The sequence below is a fragment of the Carassius auratus genome, chromosome 27 (assembly GCF_003368295.1).
Source record: "Carassius auratus strain Wakin chromosome 27, ASM336829v1, whole genome shotgun sequence".
Classification (NCBI taxonomy): domain Eukaryota; kingdom Metazoa; phylum Chordata; class Actinopteri; order Cypriniformes; family Cyprinidae; genus Carassius; species Carassius auratus.
Genome location: NC_039269.1, coordinates 5,380,307 through 5,400,802, shown reverse-complemented (window position 1 = coordinate 5,400,802; position 20,496 = coordinate 5,380,307). Strand labels below are relative to the sequence as shown.

At 35.5% G+C, this 20,496-nt stretch overlaps 1 protein-coding gene across 7 annotated transcripts in view; it reads left to right on the top strand.

Annotated features, from left to right (window-relative positions):
• LOC113045177 (receptor-type tyrosine-protein phosphatase mu-like) overlaps window positions 1-20,496 on the top strand; it is a 139,392-nt gene that overhangs the window by 44,836 nt on the left and 74,060 nt on the right. For all 7 annotated transcript variants that reach the window (XM_026205377.1, XM_026205379.1, XM_026205378.1 and 4 more), the window contains exons 3-7: window positions 4,987-5,261; window positions 8,788-8,866; window positions 10,642-10,757; window positions 14,383-14,557; window positions 18,705-18,998. In XM_026205377.1, the coding sequence (XP_026061162.1) occupies window positions 4,987-5,261; window positions 8,788-8,866; window positions 10,642-10,757; window positions 14,383-14,557; window positions 18,705-18,998 (939 nt within the window). The remainder of the gene's footprint in view (window positions 1-4,986; window positions 5,262-8,787; window positions 8,867-10,641; window positions 10,758-14,382; window positions 14,558-18,704; window positions 18,999-20,496) is intronic.

The window sequence follows — 20,496 nt, the reverse complement described above, 5'->3', positions numbered from 1 at the left end:
TCTCCAGATCAAAAGCAGTGAAATCCATATTTCTTCCTAATCTAATGAAGTCAGATCTGAGATGTGATGTGTTTTCACCTCCTCATGAACTGATGAAGAGTTGTGTGTAGAGCAGGTCGAGCGAAGAGACGTTTCTTCTGTGGTGAAGAGCGAAGGAGAGCAGGAATTACATCAGAGCTTCAATCACACGACACGCGTCTCTCAGGAATCCGTCGTTAGCATCAGGCCACAACACACTAATTATGTTTGTGCTGAGAGAAAGTCAAACAGGACAGAAACCAGCCGTTATATGATTATAGGACAGAAGATAGTGTCCTTCTGCTTCACTCAGATGATAAGAACCTCTCGGAGAAAGAGGATAACCAAAATAAAGCCTGTTTTTGGAGTAGAAGCACACCCAGAAGTTTGGGGTTGATACGATTCTTCTTCAAAACAGAGCTGCATTTATTGAATCAAAATACAGTAAAAATTGTGAAATATTATTCTAATGTAAAGCAGCTGTTTTCTGTTTGAATCTGTGTTAAAGTGTAATTTATTTCTGTGATGCTCCGCTGTATTTTCAGCATCATTCCTCCAGTCTTCAGTGAAATCATTCTGATTTATGTTATTTTACTGTATTCTTGAACAAATAAAATTGAAGCCTTAGAAGAACCTTATTTCGAAAACATTATTATTATTAGTAGTAATCCGTGTCTATATATAATATTTAATAATTTAATAGCATCATAACTTATGCTTATTGTCTTACTGTAATTCTACTGTATTTCCCCGTAGACTCATCTAGATATTAAATTATTGCCAAAAAATTGTAAAAAAATTTTTTATTTTTCTAATTCCAGTTATTCAATCTGCACTTGGGTTATTTTGAGTAGGTTTTAGGAATAAGGCAGCCAGCTAACACATGATAACATGATAAAAAACAGCTAATAAACTCTTCATATAATAACCCAAATGTGTTTTTCTGTTCTCAGTGTTTGACTGGCAAACTCCTCACATGACTCTGAATTAATTAACGGCGTTCACGGTGACTTTACGGTGGATAATGTCATTAAAGCGTGCTGGCCAATTAGCCGACAGACAGAAAAGTTAATGAAAGTTCTTCAGCTTTCATTCGCCAGACAGTTCTTTCCGTCCTCATCGTCAGAGTCAGACTAAAGCAGGCCGGCTCATTGGCCATTATTCTCCTCTCCCAGCGAGAGCGTGTTTGATTGGGGCACAATGTGAGAACAGGCTTGTCTACACTGACATTTGAGAGGCGCCGCCGGGCCTTTTCTCGGGCTTTGACCTCGCCGGGTTTTATTAGCAAATGAGACCTGGAGGGTTTGAGTTTAAAGAGCAGCCCCTTCCCTCGCGTTTCTGCCACATAATGATTTTCACAGGGTCCAGGACCTGAGTGTGAACAGAATAATGAGCACCAGTCATTACTGGAAATTACAGCCGTCGCTCGCAGCGTTAGGGATGTAAGAGAGGAGATTTCTGATAATTATACAGCTCAGATTAATCATCTACACCTAGATGCTGATTCAATTCACTTTAAATCAGGGATTCCCAAACTTTGTTGTCAGCCGAACCATTTTGACCTGAAATATTTACTTACTATATATACACGACCGTTTTCTGCTCACCAATGATGCATTTATTTCTTCAAATAAACAGTAAAACTGTGAAAAATTATTACAGTTTAAAGTAAATGATTACAATGTGAATGCAATTCTGGGACGCAAAGCTAAAATATATATTTTTATATATATATGTATGTATAGTTCTCAAAATTAAAAACAAAAATAATTATCATGTACATTTTAAATAATGATTTAATTATTAATTTTAATGGCATCTATTTTGGGAAACAATTTTTCAAGTTACATGTATTTGGTTAATATTTATTCAACTAAATGTTAATTTATTTAAACATTTAATAAAATAATTATTTGGATATTCACCATTAATTTACTTAATGAAATAATAAACAATATATTTCTTAAACTAAATATTAATTGAAAATAAATAAATAAATTTATTTGGACATTCATATTTATTGAAATTATTTATAAAACAACTATTTACATTAAAATGTTTTTATTTGGACATGCACCATTAATTGACTAAATAAAATATATTTATTTATTTAACTAAATATTTATAAAAAATGTTATTTACATAAAATAATTATTTGCTAAATATTTATTTATAGCTATTCACAGTAATATTGCTATTTTCTTTTCAGCATCACACATCTAGTTTCAGATGTGTACAGTACTATGGTAACACTAAGGTGTTTTAAAGTATAATATCATATTTAATTGAATCATGGCTGTTCTCGTTAAAGGTCTGCGTGGTTATTTCAGGCTGCTCTGTGTTCAGATGTAGAGATCTGTGAGCACACGTCTCTGATAATAATAATGCCCGGCGTGTCCGAGCTGTGTTTAATTAGCTCAGCCGTTAGCGCGGCCGCTATCCCAGCATGCTCTAGTGAAGCCTCTGTGCAGGTAATGCTTTCACCTTCAGACCTGTTTCACACTGAAGATCGTCTCGCTGCAGACAAGCTCACATTAAACTAGGCTTTCATTCAGCACATGAAGCGTGTTTATTAAATCTGTGAATGACTCGAGGATAAAAATAAATAAATAAACGACACACGTGTGATTAATTAGATCTCATCCAATTAACTATGTTTACGTAATTTACAAACTGTCATTTATTCATTTATTACATCACATAAACCTTTGTTAATGTTAGGTAACAAAAATATTTAAATATTAAAGTTCTTGTTGACAGTGCATTAAATAAAATTATTTAATTTATTTATATTCCTTTAATTTTTAATTATTTTAATACAAATATGTAATTTAAATGCAAAATAGTTTAAATTTTGGTCATTAAAAAACATTAATAAATGTTGAAAATAAACATCAACTAGAAATGTTGTTTATTATTAGTTAATATATTAACTAACAAATAAAATCTCATTGTAAAGTGTTGCCAAAATGTGTTTGAGTTTTTACAATAAAATACAACAGTAAAATTTATTAATTGACTAAACTAAGCTAATCTATGCTTTTCATTTGCAGAAACAAAATTAACAAATCTAACAGTATTTTAAAGTAAAATAATGTGATTTTTAAAACATTTATTCTTACGGTATATGTTAAGGTAAATAAATGAAAACTTAAAATGCACAGCAACACTTTAAAGATACGAATTAAAAATTACAGTAGAATATCAAAGATAATAAAATAACATGTAACAAGGGTTAATTAATGAGAAACACATTGCTCACAGTTAATGTCAAGTAACGCATGTTAACGAATGAGACTGGGGTCATGTGATGTGTGGTCGTTAGGGTCATTAGTGCAGTGGCTCTCGTCCAATCAGAAGCTGGCCTTCACTAATTGGGCCGAATGCATTATTGTGAAGATGTGGAGCTCTACAAACACACTCATTACAGACCACGGACAGGAAGAGCTCGTTAGGCTGAACTGAGACTCTACCCTGATTAACACAGCCTCCTTCAGAACTAATTCAACATCGTATCAGAGAGAGTAAATATATAAAGTGCTCTTGTTTCATATTTAATAACGCTGTTCAGAAGCAGCTAGACATTTGATGATGTGTGACGTTTCTATATTACTCTATATTTGTTAAAGGAATAGATCAGCTAACAGTTTATCAGAGATCAGGAGGAGTTTGTTTCTTCGTCAGGTTTGTAGAAATGTAGCACTGTATCAGTGTCTCATCAATGGATGCTCTGCAGTGAATGGGTGCCGTCAGAATGAGAGTCTGATAAAAACATCACAATAATCCACAGCACTCCAGTCCATCAGTGAACATCTGGAGAAGACAAAAGATGAAACACATCCAGCATTAAGCATTCCTCCAGTGTGTGAGAGTGTGTGTGTGCGTGCGTGCGTGCGTGCGTGTGTGTGTGTGTGTGCGTGCGTGTGTGTGTGTGTGTGTGTGTGTGTTGAATCTGGCAGCAGTCTGATTGAAACAGATATAGATTAATTAGCAATGCTAATTAAGATGAATTAAGCTGCTCCCTAATGAAGTGGCTCCTCTTTAATCAATTACCGTCGCTGATTTGAACATGTTGATAAACACATGAATGTATTCCGTATGTCTGATCAACACAGCCGTGTGTGACGGTGAGACTCATCACGGATCTGAACACGCAATAATCCTGTCCTGACCCGTGTTCATACGACACAAACCAGTTATCTGCTGCTTTTGACTGAAAAAGACTCTAATTGTTTTGTTTTTCTGATTAACATTTCTAATTTTATTTTTGTTTAACTACTACTGCTATTATTCTTATTATTTGTAATTTGTAAAATATAATATTTATTATTATTATTATTATTATTATTATTATTATATTTTGTAATTTCTAAAATAGTCTTTAACTTATTTTCAGCTAGTTCCCAAAGCAAAATTAATATTTATATTTTATTTAACTTTTAGTAAATATATTAAAATAGCTGAAACTAGAACTATATATAAACATATTTTTACAAAGCACAAAAACACAATTACTGAAGATTTTTGCTAAAATTAAAGTGAAAACCGAAAGCATAAAATTAAGGAAATAAGAAATATTATAATACAATTATTAAATATACCATGTTAAATATTATTGTTGTTGTTGTTATTTAAATAAAAATATACAAAATAAGAAATATTAAAATGTTAACCTTTTTGCTGTAAAATGAAAAATAAATGTTTATTAATAATGAAATATTTATTTAAAATAACATCAACAAAAGGTTTTACTGAAAATTAAAGTTTCTACATTATATTTAGTAGTAGCAGCTTATCGTAGAAATGTACAGTAAAAAAACTGATGAAACCGTTCTGGAGAGTTTTACAACTTAAGTGTGTCAGAACACAACTCAAATACGTTTCATTCACAGTAACTCACTCGACTGATGATCAAACCGTCCAGAAGAGCACAGAGTGACTGGTTTATTTGTGGTTTGTGTTCCACAGGTTCTGCGTTCATGATGGTGAACTCGACGGCTCGGTTCTCGGGTCAGAAGGCTCTGCTCTTCACGCCGCAGCTGAAGGAGAACGACACGCACTGCGTCATCTTCCAGTATTACCTGGCGGGACGAGAGGGAGGACGGCCGGGACATCTGAACGTCTACATCAAGGAGAACAACAGCCCGATGGGTTTACCTGTGTGGAACACGTCTGGACCCGCTGGACGCAGCTGGACTCAGGTGGAGCTCGCCATCAGCACATACTGGCCCAACTTCTACCAGGTGAGGTTCAGGAATCAGATACTTGTTGTAAAGTTAAAGAGGTGTGTAATATTCCTGTTTGAGCGTAAACAATATCTGCAAAGTTACGATGCTGAACGTTCAACGCAAACAGAGATATTGTCTTTGAAAGTTCTGGCAGTTTAATGCCTACAAAAGTTTCTCGTAGGGACTACAACAAGCTACTTCCTGGGTTGGTGACATCACAAACCCTGAAATTTACATAAACCACGCCCCCGGAACATGCAGCACAAACTGCTCTTAATCGAGTACGGTTTTCATGTAGAAGATTTTCAAATAGTTGGACAAATATTGTCATACTTCAGTCTAAGTTTCAAAAATTGACCCTTATGGTGTCACAAATATGTTTGATATTTAAATGTTTGACTTTTTTTAACACATTGGAATTGAAATTGATAAAAATAAATAATATAGCCTATAAATAATTTTTTTTTAATTCTGATTAAAAATAAAAAATAAATAATAATAATAATATAAAGCCACAATTGGGTTCCACAATTTGTTCAAAATGTTGCGTTTAAATAATAATAATAATAATAATAATAGTAATTATATTATTATTATTATTATTATTATTATTATTATTATAAATGCATTAAAAAAATATTAATTAATTATAAGAAAATAAGACTGTTGAAAAACGTTGTAATATTCTGCTGTTAAATTAAATCAGGAAAATAAGAAAAAGTAAAATATGATCAATGTGATAATTGCATTTGACCGGACAATAGTAAAATTACAATACTAATTATGGCTATGACTTATTTTCTTCATATTTATATTAATGTTATTAATCCTTCTACACAAACATCCTTAAGGACTGCACTATTTGGTAAAAACTATTATTATTATTATTTCTGATTAGAGATTCTGAAGGGATCTACTGCACAATCTGGCAATAGTTTTTAAAGTACAACAGTAAAATTACTGTACTACTACTATCTGGCTGTTTTAATTAATTTGTCAGTTTTAATTCATTAATCATGCCCTTCCCTTTGCACAGTGTGTGTGTGTGTGTGTGTGTGTGTGTGTGTGTGTGTGTGTGTGTGTGTGTGTGTGTGTGTTCAGATGGGTATTGGTCACATGTAATGTTCTGTCTCTCTGTCACCTGACCCTCAATTTCAGGTGAATATAATGAAAATCTGTCCTTCCGTTAGAGCGAGAGAGAATCACATTTTCTGCTCCTGTAGAGCTTCATTTTCACATGTGCTGAGAGAGAGACGGCTGTGATTTCACACATGCTGGTCATTAGCGAGCGTCTCTCATGGGTGCTGAAGGAGACCCGTGTTAATTGGTGGAACGAGCCCCGGTGACCCGGCGCAGGGGAAGCGTGTTTGGGTAAATTACTCCATTAGAGCGGCGCTGAGGAGCGGGCGAGCGAGGTGATGACCAGACCCGGCCTGATTAGGAGAAACAGCTCAGAACCTGCCGTACGTCATCACGACATCTCCAGGAGTTAGAGAAGAATCAAGAACCAGATCAATGATTCTGTCGCGTTCTGGAACATTATTCAAGCTTTACTGAACTTTTGATTACTTTATATTAATTAAAACTGATGATAATGACTCTAAAATTAAATTTGTTTCATAATTGATGGATATTTCTAATATTTTTATCAAAATATATTTTATTAAATACTGTATTTTCTTAAAATATTTTTTAATACTTGAAATATATTAATTCATACATATATATTTTTACAAATATATTTTACCTTCCATATGTATTTCAATATGAATTTAGCCTAAATGTAGGCTGCTGTAAGTTTGGGAATTTATTTTTTAAATGTACTTAAATACATTTTAAAACTACTCTAAATATAAGATTATATTAAATTCAAGTTTATTTGTAAGCACTTTTTACGATTCATTGCAAAGCAATTTTACAGAAAATTAAGTTTCTGCAATATTTAGAATAGCTTATGAATGGTGACTCAGTTTATGTGCATATGGCAGAAATGTACGGAAAAATCAATTAAAGACGTAATCAAACCAGGACAATTTTTTTTCTCTCTCTCTCTTTTCTGCCGAAATTCCAAATAAATACATCTTAACAGGAGGAATAAATGTGCTAACGCATCAGAAGTCCATGCATCCCTGATCTGACCTGAGTTCTTCATTCACACACATGTAACCCTCAGAAAAACACAGTGAGTGTGTAGTGAGTACCGCGGTAAACTAAGACTGTCCTTCTGTGGTTTTAACCTCAGCAGCCTAAAATAAGTTCCTTCCATTCCAGCACATTTGTCAGGAAGACTAACCCACACACATTCCGGCTTCGGGAGCGGTTGAACACGCACATATCTGACATTTGGTCGCACATTCTTAATTTCTATTCTCAGAGATGTCTCCATCCCATATGCATGTAGGAATGATCTCAAATGTTGCTCGATTAGTTGGACTGGATGATGTTTGAAAAGATTCCACATGCATCGCTCTGTGTGATAAGAATAGAGCGAATGTGTATCTAATTAGCAATGTCAGGATAATTATAGGTCGCTTTAAATGCACCGTATCGTAAGTGATCATCAAAATGAAACCACCTGGTGCTTTGGGGCGTTATTTTGTAATTACAGGCTTGGTTTGATGTTGTTCTCGCTAGAAAGATGCGGTTGCTAATTGGAGCGATCGGGTCAGCGATCAGAACTTTTAATTGATTGTGACAGGCGTTTCGTTTTTATGCGTTCTGTGTTTGTCCAGTTCAGACGTCCTTGTGAGCATCTTTGACTCTCTACAGGTTAGCTAAGTGCAACCAGACACATCTTCAGTCCTGAGATGCTAATTATAATTCCTGTGCAATGTCATTAGCACCATGAGAAGTGCATGACAATTAATTCAAAGTTTTTGGCTACAACAGCTGATCTCAACGATATTTCACTGTGTGTTTAATTTGATATGCATCATCATGTCATATCTGCGGTTAAAGTCTGGTGTGGGTCAGTGTCTCTGCGTCAAGGAACGCCTGTCCAATCACACACCGAACATGAATCATCATAGAAACCTTAGCAAAGAGCATGCATCCCAGAATCCTTCACTCGGCGCTCTTTAGCCCTGACCCCAGAGTCCTGCTGTCGAGTTGAATTGTTTGGCTGTATAAACGGAGGGAAGCGAGCAGATTTAGCACATGCTGCCACAGCACCTCACTGATAGAGCCGTGATTTACCGAGTCTATAAACACCAGTGTCTGACAGACAGCCGATTCACCGTGAGCACCCTTGGAGCCCGCAGATCTGCTCCAATAACTAAAGCCAAAGTCTACATGTCTATCTAAATGTGGCATAATTGTACACTATTATTGTCATAATTAGTATACATCACAACTGTAATTGAAATAACATCAATGCATAATAAATAAATTAATAGTTAAAATATAAACATTGTCATATTGCATGAAATAACTGCTAAAGTTAAATGGGCCTCGTCTCGAACCCTGTGGGACTCCTCTGTGTGGCGTTTGGAGAGCGTGTCCATTTATCACTGTGCTTATGAGCTTTCTCTTTCCTCCGCAGATCGTCTTTGAAGCGGTGACCTCGGGGCAGCGCGGCTTGCTGGCCATCAAGAACGTGGTCCTCAAGGGCCATCAGTGCAGTAAGACCCGACTCTGTCGTAAAAACACCCTCATCGCATGCTCCTTGGCCTTTTCCTGCCACCCTCCAAATATCAATATCGTCTGTCTTTCTCCAGGCATTGAAGTCGAGCCATAAAAAAAGAGTAATAAAGAAAACAAAAGACTGAAAAGAGGAGGGAAGAAGGCGATAAAGCTTTCATGTAGTGCTGGAGTGATATGAGAGTATAAAAGAGACGCCGTTAGCAGATGAATGGAGGAGGATGGAAAGGGTCAAGTGGGATTCTGCTGTCTACTTAGACAACACACTCACAGCTTTTGTTTTAACTGTTACGGAACCTGGGAACTTGATTTTAATAGATTAGTCAGTGTTCGATTGGATTCTCATATGTATATATAATCATCATATTATTCTGATTTCTGAAGATCATGTGACACTGAAGACTGGAGGAATGATGCTGAAAATACAGCGGAGCATCACAGAAATAAACTACACTTTAACACAGATTCACACAGAAAACAGATGTTTGAAATTGGAATATTTCACAATTTTTTACAGTATTTTAAATGAAATAAATGTAGATGTTGCGAGCAGAACACACTTCTTTCAGAAACATAATAATATAAAAAAATCTGTATTATTCCAAACTCATGCATATACATACAAATAATTAATTAGTGTTATGCTTTTCGTTATTGAAATAAATATGATTTGTCTGCTGAAAATACAACTTTGCATCACAGGAATAAAATATGTAATGCATAAAATAGTTATTTTAAATTACATACTGACCTGTGGCTCAGTGGTAGAGCATTGCTTTAGCAGGGCAAAAGGTTGTGGGTTCGATTCCCAGGAAGCACATGTTAGGTAAAAAATGTTAACCTGAATGTGCTGTAAGCAGCTTTGGATAAAAGTGTCTGCTAAATGCATAAATTATATATTATATAAAGCAAATGTATCTTTCTTTTTGAACAATAATTAAACATGATTTCTGCAGTGCAAACAGAAATAACACAGTAAATGCCTCCGCTATTTGAAAACACTGACTGATATTTAATGTGTATTTTAGAATATACAGTAAATGTATTACCCAGAATGCTAGTGTTTCTTTCTGAACATACTGATGAACTTGCTAATCAGCTTCTTTAGCCATCAGAAAGGGACGAGTACAGAAATATGGCTGTTGAAATATTGAAGAGTGCGAGGAAGAATGGAGACGGGCTCTGATTGAATTAGCAGTGTTTTTGTGGATCAATTCAAGGTCACAGTGTCCTGCGAGAGGACCCAGTCAAATATTAGACATCATAACCTGATTTAAATCAGCTTTCATCTCACAGATGCGTTTGGTTTTAAATGCATATTGACCCAGATATGAGTGTGCTTTGTTGTAGAGACTAATGAGAACACGCCGGCCTCCGCTCGCTCTTAAATCAATAGAGTTAAGGTTAGAGTTTTAGGGGAATATTATTAGCCGAGCGCAGATTAAATGAGAGCCAATAATGATTTTTGTGTAACGCTCGCTCGTCGAGAGGCTGATATTGATATCAGTAATAAAACATTTTGAATTGCTCACACAGTCGAAGAGGTTGTGGTTAAAGTTGCATTGAACTTTAATAAATGAATCGGAGTGTGTGTTGGATTTACAATAACATTAGTATAGAGCTATAAATGAATGAGAAGAGCAGCTCGGATCGTCTGAAGAGTTTGGGACAGTTTGAGAGCACATGAGAGATTATTATGGTTATTAATTGATTGAGATGTTTGCGTGTGGTTTAACGCTCGTCTCTGTTTCTCCAGTGAACACGCCACACTTTCTCCATATCAAAGGTGTTGAGGTGAACGCTGGACAGACGGCGACGTTCCTCTGCACCGTCAACGGAGAATGGAGAGACAGCTTCAACCTCTGGCTGCAGGTCAGACACACAACGATCTGAGCACTTCTGCTCCCTCAGATTATCAAATAGTTGTATCTCAGACAATATTGTCCTCCGAACAAACCACACATCATTGGAGAGATGATTTAATCAGCTTCCAGATGATGCATGAATCCCAGTCTACTCTTAGGACTCTTATGTTTTGTGGTCCAGGGTTAAATTTGCATAATATAATATTAAAATATAAATAAATGTATTTTTACGTTTTATTTTGTTAACATCCAGTAAACTAATAATATTACACACTCTCAGCAGTTCTAGTTTTTAAGCAGTGTATCAGTAGTTAGTGTGATTTTCTAAGAAAGGTCTGTGAAAATATCGAACAATATTTAATTTGAATATGAAAGAATTTTCCATATTGGGTTTTTACTTACATTTTAAATTATGCATTATTTGTTCGTGTTACAGGCTTAAAATGGATTGTGTATAATGTCTTGGAAAATTACTAGCACCTTTTCTATTTTTCTTACAGTGTACTAACTGATTAACAATCGCAGGTACAAGCTACTAACAAAGTGTATCATAAATGTTCAAAATGTATCAAAGTGATACAGTAAATGTTTGCCTTTTTACTGTCTGAGTAACTTATCAAAAGCTGCTAAAAGTTGCGAAATAAATGTAAAAAAATGCAAAATTTGTTGCTAGGTGCTTTTCGAAGAAAAAGATACTTGCGCAAGTCTGAAAAATTGCTTAATTTAGCATCAAAATTGCTAAGTTTGTGAAACTGACTTACTGCGTTAGTAACGATATTATCAATATCACGATAACAACATCTCGATATTATCGTAGTCATGAAACGATACTTCTGTCGTGGACTTCATAACGCAATAATATCGTACGGTGGGATTTTGATACGGTTGGTCCCTAGTTAGTAACGATGACCTCATCATCAGCAGACTGCAGCACGTGTGTGTTAAAGAGGAATGAAGAAACAGCAGCTCGTCTCCTGATTTCTGAAGGAATCGGCTCTGAGCGTCCCGCAGCCGAGCGCCTCATTAAACCCAGAGGCTCGTTTAGAGCCTCATCTGTCCGCTGGGATGCGTGACGGTTCGGCATCATTACAGTTTACTGAGTTTAATGAAGCTGCGTAGAGTTTGTCTTTCTTCTCAGCTGTTTAAATCTCTCGCAGAACACTCGCAAACATCAGAGCAAGCAAAACTGAGTTCTTCACCCATCCTTATTAGTATTTTTGTTTTCTAAACCTCCTCTTAAAACAAAATACATTTACTTAAGCAAAATCTTTTTTTTTTTAATTTGTCCATTTTTACTTGTGAAATATGTATCGGATAATATTTTGTGAGGCGTATGTGTAAAACAAAGAAAAAAACAAATAAATAGTTGAAAAACAAAACAATTATTCTCTTACAGTAAGTTTTTAATGTTTTAAGGAGCTTTACATTTTAGGTAAATTATATTTTAACTCAAGGGTGTGAAGATATAGTACTGTAAAATAATTATGAATTAATAAAATATTAATAGAGTTTTTTTGTTTGATATGCAATGTAAGTATAAATAACAAATGTAAAAAATCTAAAATAAAAAGACATGCTTTTGCAGTCTTTTGCATGACTTATTTTTCTTCTTGTTCCTTAATTTGTAAAATTTATGAATGATGTTTTTGTTTTTCAAATTCTACATTTTTTTTGTTTTTTTGGTTTTAATGCAATTATAGTATATATGAACATATAGTGAAAAAGTCTAGCCGTAAATGTGTAAATAATAATATTTAATATTATACAGCTGTAAAAATTGTTTGATATAGACAGTAAATAAAACAACATTTACTGGAGTATATATGAAAAAATCTATATATATAATAAAAAAAATATATATATATATAGTATAAATACATAAAATTAAATCAAAAATTTGCTTATCACTCAATGTCTTTCCATTAAATTTATTTCCATAATTGTGAAATGTGAAGTGAAAACTGTTTCAAAACATATATAAAATGATTTTATGTCACACTGATCAGGACTATAGAGCGTGTGTGACATGTTTATAATCAGAGCGAGTGAGGACAGAATAGTTCAGTTTAGCTGAGGCTCCTGTGAGGAGTGTGAGAGATGTTTAAGGAGTTTGTTAGTGTTCTCTCAGCTCGGCAGTTTGTCACTTAAACAAACACGTCCTCATTAACAGAGGAACGAGATCCAGACATTAAGAGCAGAGTCCCTGATGACAGTAATGAAGAAATATCACTGACGAACAAATGGCCTCCATCTGCCTGATGAACCGGCTGACAGCTGGAGGAACCGGTGTGTGTGTGTGAGTGTGTGCGTGTTTGTGAGTGAGTGTGTGTGTGTGTGTGCGTGTGTGTGAGTGTGTGTGTGAGTGTGTGTGTGTGTGTGTGTGTGTGTGTGAGTGTGTGAGTGTGTGTGTGTGTGTGTGTGTGTGTGCGTGCGTGCGTGCGTGTGTGTGCGTGAGAGTGCGTGAGTGTGAGTGTGAGTGTGTGTGTGTGTGTGTGTGTGCGTGCGTGCGTGTGTGTGCGTGAGAGTGCGTGAGTGTGAGTGTGTGTGTGTGTGTGTGTGTGTGTGTGTGTGTGTGTGTGTGTGTGCGTGCGTGTGCGTGCGTGTGTGTGCGTGTGTGAGAGAGAGAGTGTGTGTGTGTGTGTGTGTGTGTGTGTGTGTGTGTGTGTGTGTGTGTGTGAGCCTCAAGGGTGTAGTAGAATTCAGTAGAGATGATATGACATGTCACTACCAATATCCAACAACTGCTAAACTCCTACTGTGACTTAGAAAATTGATTCATTAGCAAATACCAGTTCAAAAGAGCCCTTCATTTATAAAAAAAATGTTTGACATCACTTGAGTGGTGAAACTGAGCTTATCGAAACGTCGATTGAGTTAAACCATTGCATTGCAAAATGATTAATTCTTTCAAACCACTCAAATCAGAATCTTTGAATTCAGATCAGAACATCCGAGAAATTGAATGATCCATAATCCGTGCTCCGACGTCCCTGTCTGAAATAATGGTTCGTGAATCATGATCCTGACTGGGAAATCACCAAACTTGGATCGCAATCAAGTATCGGGAATCATTTGATTCAGATCGGAACTGTGAACCGCACTCCCAAGTCCTGATCTGAAATCATCAATCCATTAACGCAGTTCAGTTATAAAAACAAAACAAAGAAAACAGAAAGAAATAATGCACACATACAAATCCTACAGTAAATACAGTAAATGCGTAGTAACCATGTTGCTGTTTTTTCGTCTTAAGACACGCAGGATGAATATAGAGATGCAGTTTTGACTTCTTTAGGATGAACAGAACTTTGGATAGTTTCCATGTACTCGTCTAGATCAACTCTGAATAACGAAAAGAGAGGTTTAGAGCCAGATTCCTGTTTGTGTGTGAAAATTAGCTGGCAGGAAACACAGATTCATTAAGTTATATTTTCCTCTATTCTCTTTTGAGAAGTCAAACAATCCGAAGAAAAAACATCTTTAAAACAGTAAGAAAAGTCACGTAAAATTAGATCAGATCAGCCTGCACATTTGGTGTGTGTGAATGTGTGTGTTTATGTTGTGTGAATATATATTTTATGTGCCCTTTCTAAATAAATCTCCGCTCTTATGCTCTTATCTCTGGTCTGCAGGGAATCGGCGGTCGTGAAGCTCCTATGAAAGCGACCAAACCGTGGAATAACCAGCGTTTTATCGGCATGTTTGATGTGGTGAACACGACGAAACAGGATTCTGGCCGTTACAGATGCATTGTCCACTCGAACAGAGGTGTGGGAGTGTCCAACTACGGAGAGCTGACCATCAAACGTGAGTCCTCACACACACACACACACACACACACACACACACACACACACACACTCTCACACACACACACACACACACACACACACAGTGTAGGGGGTAACAATACAAGTAACATGAGTTCCGTAATCAGATTCATTTTTTCAAGGAATTAGTAAAGTAACGCATTACTTTTTAATTTAGAAGGAAACATCTGAGTTACTTTTTCAAATAATTAACTCCAGTTACTTTGTTTCTCATGTATTGAGTGACAGCTCTGGTGTTGCCATGGTGACCGAATCGGGAGTAAATACAGAGCGTTGTGAACATGATCTTACTGTAGTTCTAGACTCATCTCACCTGCACAAAAACACATTCAGTGTTCCTCAAAATCTATAAAAACAGTCAAATGCAAACTCAGAATATGATACAAACCTGCGATAATGTTAAATACGATAAATATAATTTATGTATTTAATCCCATTTTATTAACCAGTGTCTTTGCTGCTTACCTTCAATGATCCAATTCAACCGTACTAATACATTTCTCTGTAAAAATCTGAAGTTTTATCTAATCCCCAGGCAACTTAACCTGCGGGGTTCCTCAGGGTTCTATCTTAGCTCCTGCACTCTTCTGCTCTGTATGTGTGTAAGAGAGAGAGAGAGAGAGAGAGAGTGTGTGTGTGTGTGTGTGTGTGCGTGCGTGTGTGTGTGTGTGTGTGTGTGTGTGTGTGTGCGTGTGTGTGTGTGTGTGCGTGTGTGTGTGTGCGTGTGTGTGTGTGTGTGTGTGTGTGTGTGTGTGTGTGTGTGTGTGTGTGCGTGTGTGTGTGCGTGTGTGTGTGCGTGTGTGTGTGTGAAGGATGGATGGATGGAGCTGAAGCTGATGCTCCGAGGAGATTGTTGTGTGTTTTATGTCTCGGTGGGTGTTTTATGGTACGAGTCGTCCTTGACCGCATCCATGTTTTCACACTCAGCCCTTCAAGAGTTATTTGATATTAATTTATGGTGCTGCTGCATTTGAATCCTCGCGTGTTCTCTTCTCTCCGGCGCGCTAATGGCCTTCAATATTTCTTCAGCTCTTTCTGTGTCTCCCGCTCAATTGAATTCATGTTCCTGTAGTTTTTTTTACATCATAGCTTTATATGATTGATTGTTTTTATCCCGCCTGCCCGGACAGATAGCTGTCAATCACGATCAGAGGCTCCGCCCTCAGGCTGGGCAACACGCCTTTTATTTGATGTTTAATGCACTTCAAATAAATGATGCTCCTCTTGTTGTTGTACAAAAATCTAAACATCAAACAGTACAGCATTGATTCACAAGTTAGATTATAGAGCTATAAAACACTATATATATATATATATATATATATATATATATATATATATATAATATAACATTTTATAATTATAAAAATTTCTAATGTTTCATGGTCTCCATGATTTTGCTAAATAAGACCTGGGGCAACATTATTGTCAAAAAATATAGACTACGTTGACTTAACACAATCCCTACCCCTAAACCTAAAATGATGGCTGATTAACAAGGCTGTATCCTGATTGTAAGCCTAAAACAGATATTTCCTGAAAAGTTATATCTCAATTCTGATTGGTTGATTGGAATGTTGTTCCCGGATCAACAAGAATGTTGTACTTGGTGAAATCACACTCACCAATGTTTCATAGTATATTCTGAACTCTTCCTATATATATTTATATTTATGTATGTATGTGTGTGTGTGTGTGTGTGTGAGAGAGAGAGAGAGAGAGAGATTGTGTGTCTGTGTGTGTGTGTTTGAGCGTTTGAGAATGTGTGTCTGTGTGTGTGTGTCAGGCAGGTGTGTTACTGAAACAGGTCACAGCTGTCCTCTGTCCTAAAATCATCACACACATGTGCGTGTGCTCAAATAAACTAAACACATTATAAATATAAACCTCAGAGGACCTCAGATGATGTCAACCCTGAAACAACACACAGAACTACCAGATTCTGCCACAAGTGTGATTGCATCATATGATAATTGCTGTTAATAGTGTTCATCATCGTCTGTTTGATTATGTCTTTAATTGATTTACTGTACATATGCACATAAACTGATGGTCATCACTGATAAACTATTACTAAATAGATTGTAGAAACTTGATTTCTGTCTTGAAAAGCGCTATACAACTTGAATTGAATATAATCTTATATTATATTTTTCACATTTGTATACTTTTATAACTTTAGTTTTTTAGTGAATAAAAAATTGGGCGCTTTATTTATTATTTATAAATGCTTTATATTTGTATTGTACTATATCTTATCATTCTGTTTTATTACTATAAACGTATATATTTTAAATGTATATTCCAGAAAATATATTATATTAAATATTAATGTATTAGATATTAAAACTGGTGACCATTGATTATTACAAACTATTACAAACGTTTTTTTTTAATATACTTTTCATACTTAAATATAGCTTAGTAGTATATATTAAGCATTTTTGCTTTTTATACTATAACTTTTAATCTTTTCAAGTAGAATATATATTTTTTATTTATACCATACCTTTTTAAAAACATTATATTGTACTTATATTTTTGAATTTTTTTTGCCTTTTTATATACTTTTCATGCTATAACTAATAATAATATATTTTATAGTATTTTTATACTTTTTATATTTAATGCATTTAATTATAATTAATGACACGTGTGAAGCATACAGGTCATATTTCACAAAAAAATAAATAAATAAGAAATTGTATTTTAAATATTAAAAAATGAATGCTGTGTTAATAGCACTAGACTTTCTTGCATTCTAATGTTGTTTTCGTGTGACTTCAGCACAGTCTGGTTAATAAATCGGTCTGTTCTTCACATTCGGTGTGACTATGCCTTGTGTAATAATCGTTCAGACATGCGTCCCTGCATTCGTGAGGTCAGAGGTCGATATGTTTCTGAAATGACAGTCAAAGACGAGTGAGCGAAGCAGAAGTGAAGAGCAGGTTCTGTGTTCTTCTGTCCCGCTGTGACTGTGGCGTCAGGATTACGCGGTTCGTTTGAGCTGGTGCTTAATTGGCAGCTGGGTCGTGGAGGATTATGGGTATTTCTGAGGTGACTGAGGGACGTCCATCTGCAGTCGTAGACACACATGAACATGAACAACTCACTCATCTGTCACACAGGATCTCTGATTCATCCTCGACTGAAGACTTCTGTAACAATAGCATTCCTTTTGTGTTGCTGATTGTTAGTTTTCATTCATTTGGAAAGAATGTGAGAAAAAACATGCGTTTGACAGACACTTTTATTAAAAGTTGCTTACATTGCATTCATGATGTACACATCATTAGTTTATAGATGCATGCAAAGGAGAAGTGTTATTTTCTTTACTTTTATGTATTATAAAACACTACAAAATTACAACAATATAAAGTGTTTATAATACATAAAGTATACAAATAACACTTTTGTTTTTATTTTTATTTTTTAACTTTTACTTTTTAACTTTGATAATGTTTTTAATAGTTCTTTTTATCATTACATTTTTGTATACTTTTACTTTACTAAGGTTTTATACTCTTAGACAAATTTTGCAATTTGTCTAAGAGTATAAAACCTTAGTAAAGTAAAAGTATACAATTTTTTCTGGCCCCGTTGGCAGATATTTGTTCATTTTTCTTTTCTTTTTTTTTTCTTTTAGCATAAACTCACTTCCTATTAATGCAGGTTACAGAAAACAGTATTAATATCTTAAAGCAATAGCAGTGTGTCAGTGTCTCATTAATAAATGCTCTGTACTGAATGGGTGCCGTCAGAATGAGAGTCCAAACAGCTGATAAAAACACACAATAATCCACAGCACTCCAGTCCATCAGTGAACATCTGGAGAAGACAAAAGATTAAACAAATCCAGCATTAAGACGTTTTTAACTCAAATACATACAGTCTATAATCCACAATAACACTTCCTCCAGTGAAAAAGTGTTCTGGTCTGAAACAGGAGAGAAATCTGCACAGATCAAGCAGCGTTTAAACAGATATAAACTAATAAGAGACAACAGGAGATGTAATTTTTCACTGGAGGAAGTGTTATTATGGATTATAAACAGATTAAACAACTGATTTTTCTTCTGTAATTCTGATTTTATTCACGTTAAATGTTCTGTGTGTTCTCCCAGAGCCGCCGGTTCCCATCGCTCCTCCTCAGCTCATGGCGGTCGGGGCCACGTATCTCTGGATCCAGCTCAATGCGAACTCCATCAACGGAGACGGACCCATCATCAACCGCGAGGTGGAGTACCGCACCGTCTCTGGCACCATGTACGACCTGCAGCCCGTCGATAAAACCTCGCACAAGATCGGCCATCTGGACCCCGACACGGAGTACGAGATCAGCGTTCTGCTGACACGGCCCCTGGAGGGAGGAACCGGGGCCCCGGGGCCGCCGCTGAGAGCCCGCACCAAATGTGCAGGTAAATGTTTTAGAATTTAACTGCAAGTAACTGTTTGCCATCCGGACATTTAAATTTTTTTTTTTAAAGAAGAGATACATTTGTATTCTCATGGGGCTTAAATGAGATATAAAGTTAAATATCATCTGCACAGAAGTGATAGCATATACCTTAAAAAATGCTTCTCAATTGACCCAGAGGCAACAATACAAAGAAAAAGCAACGGACCCAAAACAGAACCCTGGGGAACCCCACAGACGAGAGATGCTGTTAATGAGCCATGATTTAGAAATTTAGAAATCTCATAAACTTTTATCATTTTTCATACAGTCCACTTTATATTCTGTATATGCTTTTAATACTATATACTTTAAAAATATTTTTATAACTATTTGAACGTGCATGTATATATGTATATATGTATATATATATATATATATATATGTATAATATTACACTAAAATGTTAATGTTTTATGGTATATTTTAGATTCTTTATACTTCTTTTTTATTATTTCTTTATTTAATATTTTCTCTGCATCCTTGCTGGTGTAGCTCAGAATGGTGATCTTTCCATCTGCACTTAAAGGCCGTTGGTGATCTTGAGTGTGTTTGAGTTCAGTAGAGATGAGCTGTGGCCCGCAGCAGCGTACTGTGCTACCTGACACGAGTGTGTGTGTGTGTGTGTGTGTGTGTGTGTGTGTGTGCGTGAGGCTTGAGGAACTGGAGGCTGTTTCTAGGTTCTGACCTCCTGCTGAAGGTCTCACTGTTGTTCATTTCTGCAGAGCTGATGGCGATGGATGAGTCTGAGTCTCCAGCCTTTACAGCAGGCTTGCAGGGGTGTGTGTGTGTGTGTGTGTGTGTGTGTGTGTGTGTGTCAGTACTGCTTTTAGCATGTGTGATGTGCAGTTTAACTTTTACATTTACTCTGTTTAGTTCAGCTGAAGCTTCATGAACTATGAGGGACTCATAAAATGAAGTAGTTTAACTATACTTCCCAAACATAAATCATAAAACATAAGTATAAAAAAAAGAAACAGTTCACAAACCGCATTTTTATTATTTTATAATGTTTCCTAAGGTGCACTCAAAATATTAGTAGGATTTCTACATCAAAAAACATCGGACTTTAGGAATAAAAAGCCACTTTACCTTGATTTTAGCTCTCTGATTTGAACACTGTTTAAAGGGACGTGTCTCCTTTAAGACTTCAAATGAAAACACCCACTGCTCTGATTGGCTAACATCTCTGGATATGAAATAAGCAAATATTTTTAAATCTTATGTTATCTTGTGTTTTTACTGTTACACCTGCCAAGATTAATATTAATTAAATCACAACAATATTAAAATGACTACAACATATATTACTAAAAACATTTATTAAATACTCAATAGTATTAAAAAGATAAACAATATAACATTAAAATTATATGTTAGCTAAAATTAAAATGCAAACATATAATCTAATAAATAACAAGTAATTTAAAATATTAATAAAACTGCATTATTATCTCAGT